Genomic DNA, 24814 nt, shown 5'->3' with positions numbered 1-24814 from the left:
AGTTTGCAAGTTGGATCCCTGGCCTTGCTCAGAGGGTTAAGGATCAGGCGTTGCTGTGAGCTGTGGTGTAGGTCGCAGACATGGCTCAGATCCTGTGTTGCTGTGGCTGGGGTGTAGGCCGGTGGCTACAGCTCCGATTGGACCCCTAGCCTGGGAACCTCCATAGGCCATGGGAGCGGCCCTAGAAAAGGCAAAAAGACAGACCAAAACCCCCCACAAAAAACCCACAGACCTGTAGAGTTCTGCGATCTTTGTCTGGCTCATGCCTCCAAGTGTCTCACTGCTTGAGCCACATTCTTCTTGCTGAGTTTGGTTCATCTAACCTGACAGCATAATCGCTTCCTTGTATTTTTCCGACCAAGTAGAACTAAATTTCTCCAACCTCTATAATTGCTTTGCACACCTTGGTCAATAAAAAGTGTTTCCTGAACCTCCCTCAAGAGTGCCAACCACACACCTGCCACCCTGTCAAAGCAATTGTGCTTTTGTTTACATTAGAATTTTAAAGTCAATTCAGTGACTTTTTTTTTTTTTCCCAGTTTTTTTAAAAGCAAATTTTAAGGAGTTCCCACTGTGGCGCAACAGGATCGCTGGTGTCACTGCAGGGCCAGGATGCAGGTTGGATCCCCAGCCTGGCACAGTGGGTAGCCGCTGCATAGGTCAAAACTGTGGTTTGGATCTGACCCCTGGCCCAGAAACTCTAATATGCCGCAGATGCAGCCAAAAATAAATAAATAAAAATTTTAAAAAAAGAGAGAAAGATTTAAAAATTATTACCACAAATGAAAAACTGGTATAATTTGTTATTATAAATAGCAGGCAACCACAAAAACAAATACATTAAAAACAGAATCACGTTGGCAGAGCCTCCTTGCCTGCCTGCTTGCATCTCTCATAAGCATCCTAGCTTAATAAATCTAATTCCTCTTGCCTATCAAAAAAAAAAAAACCCAGAACATGTTATTAAATTAAAAAAAATAAAATTGAGTAAATGATGGGATAATTAATTTACAAAAATGCATACCTGGAAACATGCTCCATAAGGAAAGTGGAGCTTTTTATGCTGATTTAGTAAAAAGGCTGTTTAGCCTGATGTCATTTAGTTTAAGACGAAATGAGATTCTCAATCAACACAATGATCTAGTTTCACTACACTCCGATGGTGACCAGCACTGCCCAGATCGCTTTATTTTATTTTATTTTATTTTTTTTTGTCTTTTGTCTTTGTTGTTGTTGTTGTTGTTATTGTTGCTATTTCTTGGGCCGCTCCCGCGGCATATGGAGGTTCCCAGGCTAGGGGTCGAATCGGAGCTGCAGCCACCGGCCTACGCCAGAGCCACAGCAACGCGGGATCCGAGCCGCGTCTGCAACCTACACCACAGCTCACGGCAACGCCGGATCGTTAACCCACTGAGCAAGGGCAGGGACCGAACCCGAAACCTCATGGTTCCTAGTCGGATTCGTTAACCACTGCGCCACGACGGGAACTCCCCCAGATTGCTTTAGACTTGCTCACTTCCTGGGGAGGGCAAGAGGTGTTTAGCCTCCGTCTCTAAGAGAGCTGGATATTGAGAATTAATTCCTAGCCAGAAGAATGTTACTTTTATTCCCAAAGGGCAATTGAATATTTATAACCCTGGAAGGAGACATTAAAATAGGAGATCTTTCCCTCTGTGGAAAATGTTTTAAAAAATCATTTTCAGACAAGGTAGTTATGCTGTATTTTTATCACACACTTACTGCAAGAGCATAAACCTCAGGCAAGCTCAATTTCAAAGATTGCTTTCACAGCAGAGGTATTTAAAGGCAAAAAACCCACAACTATTTGGGTACAATCTAATCTCGTCTTGATGGTTCAAAGGCCAAGATGGGATGTTTGCAATGAAAAGGTCCAAGTAAAAAGGAAATGCTCTCCTCCTACTGCGTCGTAAAGCGCAGACCGTAAAGCGTATAATATAGTGTATATCATAAAGGATATATCATAAGGAGTATATCATAGAGTATATCATAAAGCATTTATACTGTAAAGCATATATCACAAAGTGTATATCATAAAGCATATATAAAAAAGCATATATCATAAAGTGTATACCGTAAAGCATATACTATAAAGTGTATGTCATACAGCATATATCATAAAGGATATATCATAAAGAGCATCATAAAGCATATATACTGTACAGCATATACCATAAAGCATATATCATAAAGCTTATATCATAAAGCACATATCATAAACCATATAGGCCAAGAGTTCTTACCTGCAGGAAGAGACAGCAGTTTTCTGGCCAGAAGCCTGTTGGTCCAGGGCTCGCTTATCAACTGGGAAGGGCACTGGGGCTGAAAGGGACAGGACGGTGACTGGTCGGATGCGGAGATGGAATCAGACCCTGCTGACCGTCCCTTTGCACGCCTTCAGGAATGACTTCTGCTGCAGTGGCCTTGGGCAGGCTGTGGGGGGAGCCAGTTTCTGCAGGGTGAGTGGCATCTCTGAAGGTCACTGAGGGCCCCATCATCCACACCTCTGCTGACAGAGACCTTGAGGCTTCTGACTCAGGAGGGGAACAAGCAAAGATCCCTTTTACAAAACACAAAAGTGAGTTAGTGTGCTCAGATGCAGTCTTCATTCTGTATCCTGCCCCTTCGCTACTGCTCTTTTTAGCCATTGCTCTTTCAAGAAAAGGGTCTACTCTTTCATTCCATTATAATGTCTCCAAATTGGGAGTTCCCGTCCTGGCGCAGTGGAAATGAATCCAACTAGGATCCCTGAGGATGTGGGGTTGGATCCCTGGTCCCACTCAGTGGGTTAAGGATCCAGCGTGGCCGTGAGCTGTGGCGTAGGCCAGCAGCTGTAGCTCCGATTTGACCCCTAGCCTGGGAACTTCCATCCATGGGTGCAACACTTAAAAAAAAAAAAGAAAAAAAGTCTATTTTTGACTTTCTTCTTGAAACAGCAGCTATAATGAGAGCTTCTGTCTTATGGCTCACTTACAGTAGTGGTAACATCTCCCTGTGAGACCCGATTCATAAACACTAAAAACACTGATGGCTGTATTTTTCCTAAAATATCACTCTTTTTTGGCCCTTTAATAATGAACTTTAAATATGTGTATTTTTAAGAAACTGCGGTAAGCTCATAACCCAAAAAATAGTCTTTATTTCCTGGTCAAAGGGGGGGGGGGCTTTGATTTAATGGCTGTTTAAAACTTACAAGAAAGGGGTTTGCGAAAATGCAAGAGTGTGAAATTGAATGGTAAGCAGGTACCACATAGAGCTGGGACAGAAACAAAACAAAAAACCAAAACAATCACCTGCCCCTCTAGGAGGTGAAACAAGAAAGTAACTGCCTTTAGGAGTTGGGGCCAAGTTTCTAAACGGGCTACAATTTCAGCACATTCTCTCTCTCTCTCTCTCTCTCTCGTAAAGTAGAGCTGATTTACAATGTGCCCATTTCTGCAGGACAGCAGAGTGATTCAGTTATACATGCGTATACGTTCCTTTTCTCAGATTATCTTCCACCATGGTCTATCCCAAGAGCCTGGATACAGTTCCCCGTGCTGCACAGTAGGGCCTCACTGCTTATCCATTCTAAATGTAATAGTTTACATCTACTAACCCAAACTCCCAGTCCATCCCACTCCCTCCTCCATTCCCCATGGCAACCACAAGTCTGTTCTGAGTCCGTTTCTGTTTTGTAGATAGGTTCATTTGTGCCCTATTTTAGATTCTACGTGTAAGTGATATCGTATGGTTTTTGGTCTCTCTGACTTACTTAGCTTATATGAGAATCTCCAGTTGCATCCATGTTGCTGCAAAAGGCATTGCTTTGTTCTTTTTCGTGGCTGGGTAGCATTCCATTGGTTAGATATATGTACCACATCTTTATCCATGCATCCGTCGATGGACATTTAAGTTGCTTCCATGTCCTGGCTCTTGCGGTACATCCTCTTCACTGTCAACCCGGTATTGACTTCATAGCAATATCCTTGCTGGTAGGAACCAGAGCTGGGTGAGGGGACAGGGCTCGGACACCCAGCCTTCCTGGCTTTCCGCCCCTCTGGGTCCTCCATGCTCCAAGACAGCACACGCTGTGCACTGTGGGCCATCTGTGACGCAGCCCCGGGACCATCCCAATCATGGGGGCAAGCCTGGAACATCTCTGCTCAGGAGACTTTTCAATGACTGGGAGAGGCCGGATTCTCAGGGTCTGGTGCAGAGTTTGCTAGAATGCCTAGACCGAGGCCACTGGATGGACATCCTACTTGCACTGCGTAACTATCTCCAGTTTCTATTACTCTCCCTACCCCTTACTTGTCTTTGCTCTGAAACGCTACGATGTGTCCCTACCTGAAGGCGATCCTGTGTTTGGCTCAGCACTCACCCTGAAGCCACTTGTTTTACCGCTTAATTCAGTAAAATTCTTGACCGGATTTTTGTTGGTTTTTGTAAGTACTGCTTCCGTTGTCCATGGAGTATTTATGACACTGTTAACCAGTTCTCTTCAAACCTGTGTACTCCTAACAGCTCACACTGATCAATTATCCTCTCAGGCCCCACAGCCACCCCAGGCAGGAGGTACTGTTCACGGATGCGGGCACAGAGGCGGGAGTCCGCCAAGGCCTAGACTGGTGAGGAGCGAGGCAGGGCAAGAGCCCAGGTACCAGGCCCCAGCTTCCATGCTTTTTTAGGGCCGCACAGAGGTGGGGTTCGAGGCAGTGCCACAAGTCCTTGGCAACCCAGGGTCCAGTATGCAGAGCCCCTGCTCACAGTGAGACGAGCTGAATTTCCTCCCTGGTGGTTCACTGTTCAGTTGTTACTGCCCTTTCGGCTGCAGTGCAGAGCAGGTAATGGAAGCGTTTAGGGGCGGCCCCCCCCCCACATTAGGGTCTTCAAACAGCAGCCAGTAAAACCGCATTTCCATCTGCCTAACATGCTCATGGCCAACTCTGCTGACTGTAAAGTTGCTGGTATTTCCAACAACTTCCTAGGCCTCTTCTCAACACGGAGGCTGCTCATCATTGAATATGCAAAAAACAAACACAACCTGAATTACTTTGAAACATTAAGGGAACTTAAGTACTGAGGATAGCTAACACCATGACTGACTTCAAACGCATTTAAATCCTCTATAATGCAGGTGCTATTAGTCCCACTTCCAAGGTCTCAGTACATGCAGAGATTTTGGAAGCCAAGACATCAAAGGTTTTGATCGGCTGTCAGCCACCAAGGGCCAACCGGATTCGGCAGTTCACACTGTCGTTTAAAACAAGCTAAGCAGTCGTGACGGAGACCTGGGGGCTTGCAAAGCCTAAGCCATGTACCATCCCGTTCACTTGAAAGAAAAAGTGTGCCGGCTCCGGGTCTTCACCATTCAGCACCCGCGTCCCTCAGGGTGAACCTCAAGATCGAGAGGTGCGGTCAGGCCCACTTGTTAAAACCTCCAAGGGAAGGAGGGGAAAATTTCTCATCTGCCGCAAAATGCCCTGGTCCTGGCTTCCACTACAATCTGAATGCGAGTCAGGAGGACAGACATGAGTAGCTCAAGAACCATGCAAGCGCCAGAACCAGGACATACACCTCGGCCTTCTATTCTGCTACCCTAACTGGAATGTTAAAAACCGTTTCTGCAGTATTTTACAGAACTTTATCACAGTGCTTTGGAGTTCATTTTCTTGAAATGAATAATGGACCTATAATTTATCTTCCAATTGTAGTCATCCACTGAATCACATAGAAAAAAATATGCCCAAATATTGCCGAGCAAATAACAGGACTAGAGGCATTGGGGGGTGGGGGGAGACAAGTCTGTCCGGGATGGTTTTAGAGTTGACCGCCTGGATCCTTGCCGCCAGGTCAAAAGTTCAACTGTTGGAAGTAAAAACCCAAGCCTACTCCTTGCAGATAATTCACTTTCTTCGGAAACTTCACACTCGTGGGGCTGAGAAAATGAAGGATCGTAGGTTTTGGCTACTGCCCCTTTGAGGGAAAAAGGGCTAAGAGGAACAAAGCGACATCGACGCCAGACTGCTTGATGCAGAATGGAGCAGGACTGAGTAAAATCATCTAGTTAGGCCTTTAGCCTTCCAAATTGCTTACAATTCCAAAGAGTCATTTAAGATTAAATCATTCATACGATACCTACAGCAATGAAAATAGGCAGCCCCTTATTTATGAGACCAGTTTATCTGCTTATGCATTTACTGATGGTTTTGTTAGTCAGACTGCAACTACAGTTATGATAAAGTTGCCTCTCATTGGAGAAATGTCAAATACATTTTAACATAATTTTCCTTTTAAATTTATAGCATTAAAATAATTGTTATGCTAAAAATTCCTATCAATTGTGCACATAACTTAATCCTGTTACAAAATACCCAGAAAATATAAGAGCCACACCTATTTTTTCCTCCAGAAATAAGTTGGGACTCATAAATATATCAATATTGGCTGACATGCAAAGCCACTAAATTTGGTACAAAAGGATAAAAACACGAATTTCCATCCTGCGTAGACAAAATGAGGCATTAAAAAGGTTCCTCCAGGAATTCCAAAGAACTGCTCATGCTAAAGTCAGTGATGAGCCCTGGGCTTCCCGATCACATCACATTGTCTTTAATACCAACCTTGCCTGCTTAACTTGAGTCAACTTCAATTACTTGTTTGCCCGCTTCTGGAGAAGAATGCAGTTGGTCTGAAGTTGACTGATTTGCACCCATTTACCTCTTTCAGGACCTTAGATTCCTCTGCTGACTTCCCTCGAGAACGTTAAAACTGGAAGCTAGGAAGCCGTAAGGGCTTAGCGCAGTGCTCTGCAAACACCAGGCTTGCCGAAAAACACATACCCATCTTCTGACCACACGAGTCCATCTCAAGTTAGGCAGGCACAGTACGTTTTAAACATGTTTTAAGAATAGTAATTAAAAAGCAAAAACAAAACACCTGAACCGCTCCAGCTGCCTGACATCAGGCCATGAATGGGCCTTGCAAACTGCATTCTATGTATGAAATTAGAGGGGCTGTCCCACCACATCTTCACTCCAATAGGAAGACAGGATAGGAAGTAGCTTCAAATTTCCCCACGCATGTTACAAAAGTGTAAACCCACTGAAGCAGTGATTTTTCTAGAGAAGTCACTCAACAGTGTTTGTCCTGCCAGATACAAAAGCTTCTGGGCTGAAAACAAAGAACATGCCAAGGGTATTTGCTTCCAAACAAACCGTCTAAGTATAATTTATTCACTTTCTATCCATTTCAGATTTAGTTTTAATAAAGTAATGCAAATCGTTTAAGGAAAAAACCTTTAATTTTAAATTCTGATCTAGGCATAAAATTCATTTTTGCATCACGGTTAAATTCAATACAAACTATAAAAATGTTAACACTGGAGTTTCAACAGAAATCTAGTAAGACCTCTTAGAAAAATTATTTAAAGAAACAACAGCAAGTCATTTACTGCTATGAGGTTAATACATAAACAAAAAAAAAAAACATTCACACATTTTACTGAACTTATCAGTAAATAATTTCAGCCATAATACTTATCATAAAATTAAAGTTTGAAAATTGTGTGTGGCTCCATAGCAATTACAATTTGCAAAGAAAATACTAAGCCAAAACTTTTTTATCTAACAGGAACAGTGCTAGCTTTAAAACGATTGGTTGAAGTTTGCACACCAATTGCGAACGCAGCAGGTGTATCATAGTCTAAATTCAAGTGGAAGATGGTAAAAACAAAATGATTTTAACTTTCAATTGCACACGGATATTAAGGGCAAACAAAATTCGTTATTATTTTTAAAAATATTATTCTCATATTAAAAACATTAAATGAATGAAAGCCAGACAGTACTGAATTTTTACACAAACTTCTTTTGTATTTCAATGTTGTTTATTGAGGAGTGAATGAGACTACTGCCAGACATGCCAACGACACTTCACATTCAAGGGCTGGAAGCTGAAAAGCTTTCCAAACTGAGTCACTGCAAAAGCCTTTTGGGAAGAAGAACCGAAAGTGACATAAAATAACATCTTCATGCTGTTGTTTTTGTCTTCAGCTTTTTTTCAATTTGGGGATCTACTGCTTTGCTGGGTAGAAAGCTTCCACCCTACAAAAAACTCACACTCCAATTAATAGAAGTAACACTAGGTGTAGCGCAACTTGGTTGTAACACACATCTATGGTGAGGAACTGATCTTAAAGCTGCTGTGTTTTAAATTTCCTTATAGCTAATGCGAAAAATTAATTGTATTTCCCTTTCACCTTCACACGGGTGGGTGATAGCAATAGAAAAATACTCTTCGTGCTACTGCAGGGCTCACGGGAACGTCCTGGGTGGTGTGGGAGAAACCCACTTCGACACCATCCGGAAACCCAGCGCGTCTCGTCCTGATGCTTCGGCTTTGCAGAAGAATGGCCTACACACAACGCTACCGTTCTTTTGCTCAAAAAACAAAACAAAGAAACCTAAACAAAAGGGTAAATGTTTATTTGGAGTTGGTTTTCTGGTGGTGGGATTAAGGCCCTTCAAGCAGAGTTCAGGAGCTCCTGTATGGCCGCCTGCTGCTCAGGGCTGAGCTGTGCTATGCATTCAGTCCACAGGCCTCCAGACGTCTGGGGAGAGAAGACGTTCACAGGGTTAGGGTCGGCGCAATGCTCGCTGGGAAGCACTTTACAAGCATCATTACGTGGACTGGAATCACGCCCAAACACCTTCTGGCCAGTAGACTCATTTGAGGAACATCAGTGCAAAAGCAAGAAATCTTTTCATTTCTAAAAAGTTTATTTCATTCACAGTAAGTCTGTCTTCATTTCTGCACAGATAAAGTTACACTTTAGCTTTCGATGACACCTTCAAGCCATCTATACACATGAATTTAGGTAGGAAAAGTCATTGAAGAAACTGGTAACCAACAGCTTATTACTATTAAAATCTTGTCTTTTTCATTCATGGACTGCTCAAAAACTTGTACCTAATGAGTAAGTACTAATAAACACCAACTAGAAGAGTTAAAATGCCTCCAATTTAAGAGGAAGGTTTTAGTTTCAATAAATAATGAGAACATATGAGTAAATTATATTAAGTATAATCCGTTTGAGACTTGACGGCTAGAGAGTATGAAAATGAAATTTGCTTAGCTCGATGGATTTGTATTTCCTTCTTCTGACAAAGAAGAAGATGAAAAAACAAACCAAAACCAAAACCAGAGCTCTTGCGGTTCCTCTTCTCCAGTGTAACCAAAGTGGCTTACCTGTACCTGGCGAACTACATTAGCCAGACGTTTGGCACAAGGATCTTCATGTTTAATTGCCTCATGCATCTCTCCTTCTGCAATTATGCTGAATATTTTGGGCAGATTGGTATTGTTTGGGCCAAGAACAATCGGGTGATTACTGACAAAAGGAAGAAAACCATTATACATGAAAATCATTTGAAGAAATCACTCAAGCACTCACACTTTGCTCCACCCACCTCCCAACACTAACTGTTCTTTACACAATGGTTTTGCACTCGCTAAAATCAACTGCCTTTTAAGTTCAGGAGGAAAACTAGCCCATTTTAATCATTAGCTTTTCAGTCTCTTCCCATGTAAATTATGAAGAAACCAAAACCCACAAAACCCCCCAACTTGGCTCATGGTTCCTGGCTACTTTAAGGGCCAAACAACAGAGGCTCTAAGTGATTTATAAATGACTTGTGACTTACTAGGAATAAAGAAACAAAAAAACCCAAGATAGTACTAAGAATAATAGTTTCTTAACACCAACTTTATTTACTACAAAATGGTTTCTAGAACAAATCTGAATTCAAAAGATGTGGGCATTTCAAATGCAAACTGGGAAATAAACACCAGTCAAGTTTAATGGAAGAAGCCTAAGGGTGGATTTAATTAGAATTCCAGTCTTTCATTAAGAAGGTGCCAGAATTACTTTCGAGGAGGATAATTAAACAGCATGATGAAAAACTGGTCTCTTCTGGGTCAGGAACAGGTAAGAAGTATCCAGAATGGCTGTTATGTTCCTTAATGGATGTTCTCAGTGGGAAGACTCGCACTATTTGTATGAACAAGAACTTAAACTGGTATGAAGGAATAGAGCCATTAGCCTATTTCTTCAAACTCCAGATGAGTGGTTGCAGCTTTCGGATTTATTCATGAACTAAAAGTAGTAATTCATAGTGACAGGGCCCTGATCTGTCCAAGTCCAGGGAAGCATGAACTTGGAACAAGAGACCACCAAAGAAGACATCTTTAATCTGATAGCTTCTAGAGCCTCCAGCTTGTTGCGATTCTTAGACTTAGACATACTCACAGGCACAAAATAGCATTAATGATGCCAGGAGTCCAGGGCCAGATCTTGACTGACTATCTGGTATATTTCCCTTATACCACTGATTTTTGAATCCAAAGAAAAATACCAGTATTTCAAAGGGCCAAATAACAGTACAAACAATGTCCTCTGATCTCATTCTACTAATAGACGGTATGTCAGTTACACCCCAAGAAAGCTGATGAGTGAGTGCGGAGGCACGAGCGGGTTAAGGATCTGGTGTTGTCACTGCAGCAGCTCAGGTTGCTGCCGTGGTGCTGGTTTGATCCCTGTCCTGGAAATTTCCACATGCCATGCAGACCAAAGAAAGGAGAAAAAAAAAAAAAAAAAAAAAGAGTTCTACAATGCCACATCTGTTGAGCCTAATTCCATAAAGAATAACTCACCACCAGATCTGATTATAAGGCAGTCTTAACTGTGACACAGCATCTTACCCTGATTTATAAAGGCAACATCATTATAACCTATATGCCCGAGGGCTGAGCACAGCAAGCATCACTGTTACATGAAGGGGCAGGTAAGACGTCTCCCTGTCCCCTTTCTTACCTTTCAATCAGGTCACACAAATAGTTGAAAGTCTGAACAGCTTCTTCTTTATCCTCATGTAGTGGAAGCCAAGACAGCCAATGTGGCAGGACTTCTTCCACGTTCACACAGTCAGGCTTGAACTTCATAATCTTCCCCACTGCCGAGATGCAGTTCTCTGTAGCGTTGACATTTTCTTTGGTCTTAGAATCAGCAGACTGAATAACTCTTACCAGCAGCGGAAGGGCTTCTAAAATACACATTCGAAAAAAGGTCCAAGCCCCACATTTTCATGCGGATGATCAGAAAGAATTCCTTTTACCGTTGGTTCAGTTGTGGATTACACTGAGGGGACGTGCAAGTGCACGGCGTGTTGTGTTCTCCTGGCTGCAGACTCAGAGCCACGGGGAAGGGAGAGTGCCCCATGCAGCCAGGGGCACCCATGCGCTACTCATTTACAGGTTTACGCCCCGATCACTGCGGCGTACTTAACCTTTTAGAAGCTGCCTAGCTAGACACCTGTGTTCAACTCACAGGGACCCCAGTACGCCTTAAAAGTACACCCCCAAACCCCAAAGACTGTGCCCTGGAACCAGGGAGAGGAGGCTCTGGTTCCAAGCTGATTTCATTTCCACCCCTATGAGAATGAGGATGGTGAGTCCCTAAATGCTATGGACGAGGTGTGTGAAAAGGGGGAAGAGAAGAGCCAGTGTATCATGCTTGGGGCCTGGGAAAGGAAACAGGGTGGGGGCAACAGGGTTACACATGCATGCAGCCACATAAGCACACGTACCTGTGCAGAAAGGACGGTAGTTGTCTCCGCCATACTGTGCCATGACGCCGAGGCCATACGCAGCCGCCTGCCTGACTTCTGGGCTGCTGTCACACACGTACTGCAGCATCGGCCTTAAGAAATACTCTGCGTATTTAAACGAGGCTGGACTACAGTGTTCTACGACATCATCGAAGATGCACAATCCCCACTGTCGGTCTGGCCATGGTCTGTGTGGACACTACGAAAGAGACAGTCCTTTTAGCTTTGAGGACTGGCGGACACCAAGACTATACAGAAATAAACATTCCCTACAGACTGTCATCTCACCTGGATAGTCCTGATTCGGGCAATGAAAAATAGTAACAATCTCTTCTTGTGAGTAGCAACCCTCAAACTACTACCGAGATTTAATAAAGTACAGATTAGATTTAAAAGACTTGTGTGATTTGTCACAGAATTTCACATGCTGACATTACCAAGTACCAAGAATTGGCAGCAGCAGCGCCATGTATATTTATTTGTGTGTGTATATATATGTATACTTTACAAATAAGGTAACAGCAATGCTGTGTTTAAAAAAACCACCATAGTTCAGAGTTCCTGTTGTGGCGCAGCAGAAATGAGCCCAACTAGCATCCATGAGAATGTGGCTTCGATCCCTGGCCTCGCTCAATGGGTTAAGGATCCTGAGTTGCTGTGACTGTGGTGTAGGCTGGCAGCTGTAGCTTTGATTTGAACCCTGGCCTGGGAACTTCCATATGCAAAGAGTATGGCCCTAAAAAAGCAGAAACAATAGTTAAAGCTGCAGATTTAACTTTATATTACCAACTCAACAGAACATCATATGTGCCTAAATCATTTGAAAAAAAGCACTACACTAAAAAAAAAAGTTACAATAGGAGACACTAAGAAAGGTATTGGAGAACACTTGGTACTAACTATCTTTTGTAACTTTTCTGTAAATTTAAAATTATTCTAAGATTAAAAGTTTATTTTTTTTTAAAGTACTGTACTAAATATCATAAAACACAAAATGGAAATCCAAAAGAAAGATAAACGTCTGATGATGATCATTTTTAATTTATAATACATTTTATTTTTATTTATTTTTTTTTTGTCTTTTTAGGGCCGCGCCCATGGCATACAGAAGTTCCCAGGCTAGGGGTCTAATCAGAGCTACAGCTGCCGCCTAAACCAGAGCCACAGCAACAGCAACGCCAGATCGGAGCCGAGTCTTTGACCTACACCACAGCTCATGGCAATGCCGGATCCTTAACCCACTGAGTGAGGCCAGGGATCGAGCCCACAACCTCATGGTTCCTAGGTGGATTTGTTTCTGCTGCGCCATAACGGGAATTCCTATAATACGTTTTAAATCTATGATGCTGGTTGTATATAACAAGGATCCTAACTGAATTTTCCAGGGTCTACTAAAAAACAAAAACAAACCCACAAAACTGTAACCATTTTTGTTTCTATTAGTTTAGCAGGGTATAGATAATCTGAAATAATTAAAAACCACTTGTATTTCTTTAGAATGTATTATAAATTAAACTATGGAAAACCTAATTAGCACACTTCAAGCATATACTGAGTGAGAAAATATCCAGGGCGATGCAATAAACTTGGTAAATTAAAGCTGTACAGTAGACAAGCGTTAAGATTTCTAAGATCCATTTTAACTTGAAAGTGAAAGTTTTCAAAAGCTGTAAGGAAAAGATTCCCAGAGGTCAACTGCCTAAAACAACTGTCATACAGATGTGATAAATTCATTTGAGTAATAAAAAAATAAATAAAAAAACCCAAAATAACTGTCAAAGGGAGATAACACTTACAATTAGGTTGACGATTAACGGAAGCAGCTGTTCAAACCATGGTAACACTTTTTCCTTGTAGCTACTGAATATTGAGTGTAAAATGTCTGACACTTTGGTCAGAATATAAACATCATTATCATCCTAAAATAAAACACATACATACCCATATGTATTAAAAAGTATCTCCACTCCTATGAACAGTAACATTTATTATGAAACACCTAAGAGTAGAAAGTTAAATTTCTCATCACTTTCTTAAGGACAGAGCAAGAGTCCGCACAGAAACTGAGCCCCCCCCCCCCCCCCCCGTAACGGGTGTCATGTCTTGCCTGCCTTCGGAAAGAAAGGCGTGTGGCGAGTACTGCATTTACTGCAAGTACTTCTTCTCTTGGAACATATTTTGAAAATGTATGGTTGACAAATTATTTCAAAGTCCTGAAGCAGAAGCATTTTTACTTGAGTAACTGTTCTCGTATTCTGCAAGATCATTTCTCATTTTGGAGTGGAGTGGTGGGGAGGTGTGGGGGTTAGTTACGTACAACACCTCACCCCTGGCAACAAGGTCTGTGTCAGGTGTGAGCACCTGCAGAGGGCTGGGATGAGCTGCACCTACATCCAGATGGCCACACGCCACCGAGTCCAGACCCTAAATACACAGCTGAGAATGTCTGCTGGTGTGAGGCGGTTTGTCGGTCAGAGTTGAGCAACACGGTGAAAAGTGGGTCAACCACTGCAGACACACTATTTACAAGGAAATCTGTGTAATTCCAGTGGAAAGACAGCTGATAAAGGAAGCTCTGGCCTTAAGCCCAAGGCTGTCAACAGTGTGGCTCTAAGCAGTTATTTAACACCTGACTTGGGGTTCACCCCTCTTTAAAATGGGGAAGCACCACCAAATACAAATGGCTGCTGTGAGGAGCGTGTAGAATGAAATTCGAGGTGAATGCAAAAGCACTTCCATACATGAGTTATTGCAACAAAATGCACACACAGCACCCAAAACACAAATCGGCTAATTTCAAATTACTTCTTCTCTAATAAGTGAAAGACATGTCAGATTCTTCTGCTCAAGATTATGGATAAATATATCTTATGGGAGGTCAGGTGAATTAGAAACTCAAGCACTTACAAATCCTCCAGATGCAAATGGCCATGTAAATTAAGTTCTAAAGGGAGTAATTTACCTCATCTTGTAGTGATTCTTCCACCTGTTCATCATAGTCTTCATCTTGTCTTTTAACTAAAACACACCCAAATAAATGTCTTTTTAAATGGTCGCCAAAATGGTCAAGGATTACTTTAGCAAATAAAAGCATGGGAAACCTACCTTGCCGCAATTCTTGATTTTTGAAATGTTCTTCTAGTTTAGCTTTCAATATACCTCCCAACTCTTCAAAGTGTTCATTATTAAGGCAACCGTCTCCCATGACTTCAATGCACTACAATGAGGTGGAGGAAAGAAAGCAACTCGTAAGATTTAAGTGTTTTTGGAGTCAAAAGTTAAACTCCCTTAAGAATCACATGGAAGCATGAGAACAATTAACATAACTCAGTACCCTGGAAGCTTAATGATTACATAAGGGTTTGCTGCCATGCCAGATTTTAAAGAGAATTTAGAAACTATTTTTCTTTTAAACATGTCCTGAGCATGCCTTAAGTGCCAGGAATTATGCTAAGCTGAAAAAGACCAACCAGCTTCTAAGGAGCTCAATGACCACAGGCATGCTCTGTACAAAGGCGGCATTGGAGAAGGGGTACGCCTGCATTACAGCGGAGGAACTAAGAGCAAAGGCAATGGAAGCACGTGTTCTTTGGAAAAACAGAAGAACATGTGAACTTCAGGAGTGTAAATGGGGACAAATAAAGATGCTGAAGAATTTTTAAACTCAATTGTGGAGCAAGCTGTGGAGCTGTGAGCAACGGGGATGAGCAAGAATATGGGGAAGGGGAGTGACTTAAAGAGCAAGTTAGTGCTTGAGAAAAGGGTAATAAACCTGGGAGGGAAAAGCTGGCTTCTGGAGTAAACCGACAAGAAGAAGTAAGGCAATGGGGGAAACCAGAGGATTAGGGAGAGAGAACACAACAGAAACTAGACATGACTTGGGGCTGATACTCAAGCTTCTGTCCTTGGATTACTAGGTAAATGATGATGGAAAGTCATCAAGACCAGAACACAAGAGTAACTACGCTTAGGGAAAAAAAAACAAAAAAAAAAGAAGCCACTGAAATATTAAAACAAAAAAATTGAACAGGGAGATCATCTGTTATAGAACGAACACACAATCTTATATATATTTTTGAAAGAGAAAAATATTTACCTTTGCAAAGGAATGCATTATTTCTGAGAGGACATCTGAATCTGGTTCTGTGCCAATGGCCTTGATTAGAGCATCACACATGAAATGCCACATCTGTGTGAGATACTCAGGACCACGGACTCTTGCACATTCCAGGAGAAGAGGCATGGATTCTGCGGCTGCCACTCGAACACGTTTTATTGTTAAGGAAACGTACTCACAACCCTGAGGTGAGCTTAGTGTAATCACTATCCTCCAGACTGTTCTATCATTTGGCTTACTTAAATGCTGAAGTGCCCACTGAGTAAACAGAAATGCTAGGCAACTTCTGTTTATCTAAGCCTGCTATCCAGAGCTTGTCTCAAACACAACCTGTGTATGAAGACAGTCTCTCTACCCCTAAGATGTACCACCTGTCTTTTCCATTACCTACAACATAACAGGAATGAATGCTCAAGTCTAATCCCCAACCATAAAAATATCTGTGAAAAGATCTGGGACTCTCACAGTGTGTCTCAAGATGTGCTTATTCTAACACGTGTTTCTAATAAATGCAACTGAAGCAATGACTTTACTAAGAAAACACCCGAGGAGCTCTTCCTGAATTAGCCTTTTCAGTTTTCAATAAAGATTAAAGTTGCCTCCCCCTATTTAATACCATTTCTAAAACAAGGTCTTGAGACTTCCTCTTAAAAATAATTCTATTCTTACAACTATAAATGTAATAAAATTCATTAGTTAAAAAATAAATTCATGTTTAAAGCAGAAAAAAATAATAATTCTACTCTTTCTCAGGCTTTATGGAACAAAAGCTGGGCAAAAGCCATCATCTGTAAAGGATGCTACCTACTGCAGGGCACTGCATGAGGAACTACAACGAAGGGGTTCTGAGATCGGACAGAGCTGGCTTTGGGGCCAGGCTCTTCCACGCCATTGAGCTGTCCTTTGAGTATCCATCTATGAAAATGTACCTATATATAATAATTGCTACCACAATTAGACTGAGGAGGAAAACTGTTATAGCAGATTTACCAGGACGTTTCTCCACAAAGGTGCTGTCCACACTTGAAATGAGCTATAGAAAGTTCACTATCACCTGGTCTCAACCTATGAAAAAAGGAGTTTCTTTTTTGTTTTTTTCAGGGCCGCACCCATAGCATATGGAAGTTCCCAGGCAAGGGGTCAAATAGGAGCTACAGCTGCCGGCCTACACCACAGCCACAGCAACGTGGGATCCAAGCCACTTCTGCGACCTACACCACAGCTCATGGCGATGCTGGATCCTTAACCCATTGAGCAAGGCCAGGGATCGAACCTGTGTCCTCATGGATCCTAGTTGGGTTCGTTAACCACTGGGCCACGACGGGAACTCCAAAAAAGGTGTTTCTTAACATCACCAAAGACACTAAGGGAACGTAGCAATTACATACGATTGTAAACACTTGCTATTAAAACATCGATCCAGAAAACCCTTCAGTGCTCCAAGAGAATGGTCAACTAGAGGACGGCTGACATCTCTTCTTCATGTTTGTGGCACAAGTGAAACAAAGTCACCTGCAAAGAACCAAGTTCATAACCTGAAGCCACTGCCAGTGCAAACACAACACTGGTAACGTACACGCCAGTTAGCACAAAGTCTAATACTTGAGCCACCTACGATTTAGGTAAATCTAGAAATGTGTGCCATTCAAAAGTTATAGGATATCATCGTGGAAATAAAATTTCAGTAGAGGGACCATGAGTTTGACAACCTGTTCAGTGTACTCCACAAAGCCTTCTTTTAACTCCTTAGCATAGCAAACCTGAAATCAAAATAGTGGAAGAGAAATTAAGATCTGTTAATTTTTGTGTCTTAATAATACTCATTAATAAACTACAAATTCGCAAGGACCACAGAATGCTGTGTCAAAACCACATTTAAATTTCCATGCAGGACCATCAAATTATCTTTTAACTAAATGAACTGCAAAATGGGGAAGCGCCATGAGACGACTGTAGCACATACTGTCATTCAAAAGGTGAAATATTTCATATTCATATTCTGTGTGTGGGAGAATTTTGCAAAAGCTTCAGCACTCTGAAAGTACTTCGACAATAAACATGACTTAATGAAGGCAAACTAAACTTATTTTTAAAAAACCTGAAAACTCAATCACAGCATACCACTTTTGTAAATCTGCAGCAAATAGGCTTATGTTATTTTGATTTTTTAAAAAAAATTTCAATAGTGAAGCAGAAAAAAACTTTATTATCTTTCACTGTATTAAAAAATTTGGTAATTTTGTTTAAAGATGTTACACTTGTATTTGTTCTCGAGTTGAGAGAGAATAGTAAAAAAAACCTAGGCGTTCCTGTCATGGCACAGTGGAAATGAATCCGACTAGGAACCATGAGGTTTTGGGTTCGATCTCTGGCCTTGCTCAGGGTTAAGGATCTGGCGTTGCCGTGAGCTGTGGTGTAGGTTGCAGATGTGGTGGCTTGGATCTGGTGTTGCTGTGGCTGGCAGCTGTAGCTCTGATTCGACCCCTAGCCTGGGAACCACCACATGCTGTGGTTGTGCCCCTACAAAGACCAAAAAAAAAAAAGATAAGTTCAAGAAATATGTGTTTAAATGAATTAGAGAACAGAATGCTTTATTAATACAAAGTAAAATTTAAGACATTAATTTTTATTTAGGCTTACTTAACTGCTAAGTTTGTAACATACTATGTTCTCTTTTCAAAAAATTTATTGTTTAGTTGAAGCATAGTTCATTTACAATGCTGTGTTAACATAATCTCTTAATTCTACTTGTTAAAAAAAAAAAAAAGAAAAAAAATCCCTCACTGTCCGCAACATATGCTCACAAAGGTTTGGTTTTTTTGTTTTGTCCTTTTTACAGCCATATCTGAGCATATGGAAATTCCTGGACCATAAATAAGTTTAAAAAAAAAAAAAAAAAAGGAAACTCAGAGTTCCTGTCGTGGCACAGTGGTTAACGAATCTGACTAGGAACCATGAGGTTGCAGGTTTGATCCCTGGCCTTGCTCAGTGGGTTAAGGATCCAGTGTTGCCATGAGCTGTGGTGTAGGTCGCAGACGTGCCTCAGATCCCGAGTTGCTGTGGCTCTGGCGTAGGCCAGTGGCTACAGCTCCAATTGGACCCCTAGCCTGGGAACCTCCATATGCCGCGGGAGCAGCCCTAGAAAAGGCAAAATGACAAAAAAAAAAGAGGAAATTCAAAAAGACCCTCCCATAATATCACAAGAGATAATCACTGTAAACATTCTGATTTTCCTACCAAGTCTAAGTTTTTATTTACACAATGAAATCATACCAATTTTCGTTGCAATACCATAAGCACAGTTCTGTTCATTCAAAACTGTTCCTTGCTGTATAGCACAGGGAACAATACTCAATATTATATAATAAACTATAAGGAAAAGAATATGTATATAAACATACACAACTGAACTGCTGTGCTGTATATCCAAAACTAACATGATATTGCAAGTCAACAACAATTTTTTAAAAAATGCAATAAATACATACATGTGTATATCAAAAAAATTTCCTTTCCATTTACTTACTAAACTAAGCATAGACAAAAATCCTCGCCCTCAGGTAGCTTTCTACCAGCTGTGTAATACACCAGGGCACAGAAACCACTGATCATCTTCCTAACAACAGGCATTCAAGATATTAATTTGTTATTAAAAACTGGTAATGAAAGGTTTTACCCACCTGATTTCTTCAGGATGGAAATCTGTACATGGAAATGTTGGGTGAGAAAACCTCTACCGTCTACATTTTATTTCCTAAAGAATATATTCCTGGGTCTTCAAAATAACATTCGGCACTTATGAAATACAGCTATTATACGAAGCTGTGTGTAGGACTCCCGTCATGTATGTAGGATTTCCCGACTAGTATCCATGAGGATAGGGGTTCAATCCATGGCCTTGCTCAGTGGGTTAAGGATCTGGTGTTGCTGTGGCTGTGGTGTAGGCTGGCAGCTGGAGCTCCAATTCGACCCCTAGCCTGGAAACCTCCATATGCCTCGGGTGTGACCCTAAAAAGACGAAAAAAGAAAAAAGCTATAAAGCAAAGTTACTTACCAGCATCTGGCAAGCAGTTGACTTTTCTTCAAGTCCTGCAGTTTTAATACCAAAACTCTGCTGATCTCCAAGGTTCACAAATTCCCAACCATCATCATCACTCATGTTTTCCATGTCTTGGGCTATTAACAAAGAAGCAAGCAAGTTCATGTTAGAAATAATAACAGAGAGAGAAATTCTACAACTGCTATATCCTCATGCAGACACCTACTATCTAAAAGGGCTACTTCAGGCTTAATTGAAGCTGTCTTCATTAAAGGCCCCATGACCACTGGAAGGTACTGCTGAAATTCCTTTCCAAGGATTTTGCACATTCTGGCCCATGCTGAGATCATATAAGAGATCTGCAGAAAAAAAATTAAAAATTAAATTAAAATTGATTAAAAAAAAGGGTAAATAAGATATCATAAAGCCACTTGCCAGTTTCGTGGAAACAATGTTTTATGTTCATGGCTCTTTAAGCATTAAGTGCATTTTCTAAGGCAAACAATGAAAAATTACTATGAACTCTACAATGGGATTCAGGCAGCGGGTGAGGCAAAAGAGAAGGACGACCATATCTCATTTTTCCTACTTTCTGTAGCAGACACAGCTCGCATCGGGCTTTGCTGTGGCTGTGTGGAGGCCGGCAGCTGCAGCTCTGATTTGACCCCTGGGCCTGGGAACTTCCATATGCCACAGGTGCAGCCCTAAAAAGACAAAAGAAACCCAACCAAACAGCCAAACAACCCCCCCAAAACACAAAAACGAAGCAACTATTTACTGAATGCTCACTATACAGTGAGCATTGTGAATATCAATCACTAAGATTACGACATTTACAATGTTATTACAACAGCGTCCTAGGAACCCACCACCAAGACTTGCACCGGCTGTGGAATACGGGCAGGAGTCAGCCAGGTGGAGCAGGGAGGCCTCTTTCTAAGCTAGCAGGATGTTTGTTCACAGAGAGAGGAGAGCACAAGGTGTTCCAACATTGTTGGGTTTCTGTATTTTTTTCTTTTGATGGGGGAGGGAAGTCATGTGGTACCCAAAGGGCCACGTGACACCCAAACGGCAGTGTCCAGTAAGGGCTTGGATGAGCAAACCCTGAACGCAGCGACACGTCTGAAGTCACAAGCACATGGAGGAAAGCTGAAGCCATGTCTGGACCACACTGCTCCAGGGGAGGGAGGAGATGCTAAGAGCCTAGGAAGACAGAACCCCACCAGCACCACTCTAGTCAGAAGAGGAGTAGCCTACAATGGACCAAGGAGAAAATGACGAACAGAGCAGAAGGAAAACTAGTGAAGAATGTTCCCCAAACCAGGGGTTGATAGCTCAAGAAACAAATTCCTCCATTTCTTTCTGAAGTCCATTTAACCCTAGGCTATCTGCAAGTCCTGAGGGCCTGAAGGAGAGCATGCGAGGCTGCTTCACCTGAGGGTCGTCGTCTTCCATGTCACTGAAGTCCGTCTGGGTCTTCAGTAGGAGCTGCATCACATCTGATGCATCTTGCATGAACTGGAAGGAGACATTCAGGAAAAAACACTCGTTATGTGTGTATATCGGATCAGTGGCACTACTACCCCCCAATTCTGTTTCTTGTGTAGTAATAAAACCTTCCCCCTCAAATCTATCACATTTCCCACATGGCTTATAACCCAGATAAGGTAGCATATTGAAAAATTCTCATCTATGTTGCAATGGACTTAGCGCTCTTTCTAGAAAAATACGTTGTCCAACAACAGTTAAAATGAACTACGATAAAGACAGTTCTAGTGGCATCAATTTTTGGTTCATGGCTTATGTATTTCCAGCAGTAAAAACAAAATCCAAATCCGGAAAGACAATTTTAGATTGCTCCACCGAACTGTATGGTTTTCACTTAACTCACTGTGTAGTTCTGGCAATCTTCACTGTATGTAAACAGGCAGTGTTTCAATATAGTTTGAAGGCAAAAATATTGGATGTGGAACATAAAAAAATGTTTTACTGGTTAGGGTCTCAGAGTCTCCCTGAAAAGTTTCTAAGATGATAACAATGCTGGTTTGGAAGAGACCAGACAGAAAGGTTCTACGTTGACAGCTCTGAGAATCAACGTGAGGGGTGGATGACAGAGGAACTTCTTTGGGGTTTGCTTGGATTAGCTTGGACAGCTCTGAGATGCTGGGTGGGAAGAAAAACACACTGGCCAATGGTCCTTGCTAACTGTTTTCTGAAAAGCTGTATGCATATAAATTTCTCTCTTAGGACATTGATGCTTTCTGGACTAACAAGAAAGCAACTAGAATGTTGCCACGCCCATGTTTAAATGTAAAATGGAATCTGTGGGTCTTAATTAAACTCCACAAGCCTCCACAGAGACAGATTGGACATGTGGGAAGGAAAAGGGAAGGTTTCAAAGGCATCATGGAACCTTCACATTATTGAGAAAGGAAGGCAACAATTCATATACAAAATTGAAGTAAGATAAAAAAAGACTCCCGAATACCATTCATCAGAAGGAAAAACCCTCTGTACCCTAATGCCTCCTTAGCCAAATTACACACAGTGAACTCAACATTCTACATGTCACTTACTTTCTCCTTCCCAACAGCCAGACCAATGAGGCTGATGCATTCAATAGTTTTCCCTCTGAGAAGCCGGAGTTCCTTTTGAACTGCATTCTCAACAATGTGCTTCAGTGACGGCATAAATAAGTCATAGTAGGGGACAAATTTTTCTTCTGCAGTATCTGCAACTGATGCGATAGACGTCACAACTTGTTCCAAAACCAATTTGGTGCCTTTCTGAATCAACTGGGAGAAGGAAGACACAACATCAATCACACAAATGAGAACCCAGAAGAAACACTCCCCGCAAGTTCCCAAGTGCTTCTCTGAAATTGCAAGCTGAGCCCCCGCTCCGGCAGCCAGAGCGGAGACTGTAAGTCTTGGGGCAAATTTAAGAATCCCCAGTGAACTCTGTGGGTAATGTGCTCTCCTGTTACCACTGAGTTCCTTACTCACTTCTGCTTCATCTCAAAGCACAGCCATTTCTGGAGCACAAATGACTCCCCTTAAAATTTTTGTTATCTAACAACCTTAGTCTTACTCATTTATTCCCGCTACCTCCTACATCTCTGGTGCCGCCTGTCATTGAGAAAATTCACTTTATGGTCCATTCCTGTATCTTTTTGTAGGGCCGCACCTGGGGCATATGGAGGTTCCCAGGCTAGGGGGCAAATTGGAAATGTAGCTGCCTGCCTACACCACAGCCACAGCAACTTGGGATCCAAGCTGCATCTGCGACCTACACCACAGCTCACGGCAACGCCGGATCCTTAACCCACTGAGCAAGGCCAGGGATTGAACCTGCGTCCTTAGGGTTCCTAGTGGGGTTCGTTTTTGCTGTGCCACAACGGGAACTCCCATTCCTGTATCTTCTAATCTTACTCTCCCCAAAAGGTACCGCCAAGGACACCACAGAGAGGTGCCCTCTCTTTCTCCTGCCTGCTGAGGCAGAGGAGATGGTCCCTCCTCCCGCACTGAAGATCAGTGGTATTCTCTGACTTCCGAGGAAAACCCTACTGGGCATTTGCAGCGGGCCCGTGCTGTCACCTGACACCATTATCCTGTAATTCCTTGTGTTTTCACATGAGTACCTGACCCAGTAACTACTCCAGATGCTCTTCATTCCCCCATTAACCACAGACAATCTTGACAGAGCTTTCTCCTCGTTCCGAGAGTGCCAATACACCTTTAGGAGGTTACCTCATTCCTTTCCTCTTCTGCAGCCCAGGGTCTGCTGTGGCCTCTGGTCTCAAAGGAATGTCCTTCCTTCCGTGGCTACCCTCTCTTCGCACAGCCCTCGCTCACATACATACCCTCCTCCAGACCCCCTCTTAGCAACTCCTTCCTTGGGTCTTGTAAGTATCTCACATACTGGCCCCAAGGGGAGGGAGGGGAAAGCTATACAGATTCAGCCCTTTATGGAAAGTCACATCCGCTCCATCTATTCCCGATTTAATCAATTAACCTACCTAATCTGCCTTCAACTTGGGTCTAGCTCTGTCTCCAGATACACTCATGTTCTTAGCCTGCTGTCATCGGACACTGAGCACCCTGTTCTTTGTCTTCTGAGACACTGTGTTTCTCATCTTCCCACCTGCTCTCCTTGGGGCCAGCACCAGGCAAAGTGTAGTTTATGAACTGCTACCAGTTCATGATGAGTAAAAAAAACCTGAGTGTTAAGAAATTTTCATAGCAATTTGATAGTAACTGTCTGTTAAATAGTAAAAAAGGCTTTTGTTTTGCATGTCCTTTTTGTTAATTTCATTTTATAGTAGAATTTTTTCATTGTATTTGACAACAAACTGGGTTTCAATCTTTGCCTCTCTTTCCTGCATCTCTCTTTCTCACGTGGCTACACTGACCTCATTCATTTGTTTTGAACTTGCCTCTTACATAAATGATAAATCATCTTCTATTTATGTGGCCAGCCGTTCAGAGTCAACATATATTTAAAGCAAAAAGGATACATTCCTTTTTACATCTTTTCCGTCACCCAGGTTAAAGAACGCTCAACACATTCTGCTTCCTTCTCTTTTTTCCAACTGGCAGAAACAGCTAATGTTTTCAAGAAACAGGCATCACCCTTCCCTCCAGTTTCCACTATTACCACCCAAGCTCCCTGGAAATGACCATGTGACGGTCTGGCCTTAACGCTTCCCCATTTTTGTTCCTGCCTCGCATGGCTGCCATGCTAACTTCCTACAATCATGTTACCACCATGTCTTAGAGCAGTTAACAAAATGGTTCTTCCAAATCCACAAACATCAGAGGTCAAAATAACTCTGCCTTTCTTCCCAGGCAATTCACACGCTGCTTTTACCCAACCTTTAGGCCAAACCTTTCCCAAGTCTATTATTGGTCCATTCTCTGGCCAAGCCTGTATTATTCTACTTAGAACAGAATGTCTTCCTTCTAACTTTCTCTTTTTTTTTGGTCTTTTTGT

General features: G+C 42.1%; 1 protein-coding gene across 4 annotated transcripts in view; it reads right to left on the bottom strand.

The window, feature by feature from the left end:
* Positions 1-7284: 7284 nt before the first annotated feature.
* Positions 7285-24814, bottom strand: part of IPO5 (importin 5) — a 56463-nt gene continuing 38933 nt past the window's right edge. For 3 of the 4 annotated variants that reach the window (XM_084981026.1, XM_084981027.1, XM_084981028.1), the window contains 13 exons: positions 22399-22617; positions 21257-21340; positions 20049-20181; positions 19838-19959; positions 17447-17543; positions 15763-15935; positions 14772-14883; positions 14629-14684; positions 13463-13585; positions 11646-11865; positions 10874-11102; positions 9250-9391; positions 7285-8611 (listed from right to left, as the gene is read on the bottom strand). In XM_084981026.1, coding sequence (XP_084837152.1) covers positions 8525-8611; positions 9250-9391; positions 10874-11102; positions 11646-11865; positions 13463-13585; positions 14629-14684; positions 14772-14883; positions 15763-15935; positions 17447-17543; positions 19838-19959; positions 20049-20181; positions 21257-21340; positions 22399-22617 — 1797 coding nt within the window. In that variant the 3' untranslated portion in view covers positions 7285-8524. 4 annotated transcript variants of the gene reach the window in all.

Source organism: Sus scrofa, chromosome 11 (genome assembly GCF_054392235.1).
Source record: "Sus scrofa isolate SSC_HxYL_T2T_F1_AM1 chromosome 11, Sscrofa_HxYL_maternal_Yorkshire_Landrace_v2.0, whole genome shotgun sequence".
In the NCBI taxonomy this organism is placed as follows: Eukaryota; Metazoa; Chordata; class Mammalia; order Artiodactyla; family Suidae; genus Sus; species Sus scrofa.
The sequence above is the reverse complement of the archived record's forward strand: the minus strand, read 5'-3'. Positions and strand labels throughout refer to the sequence as shown.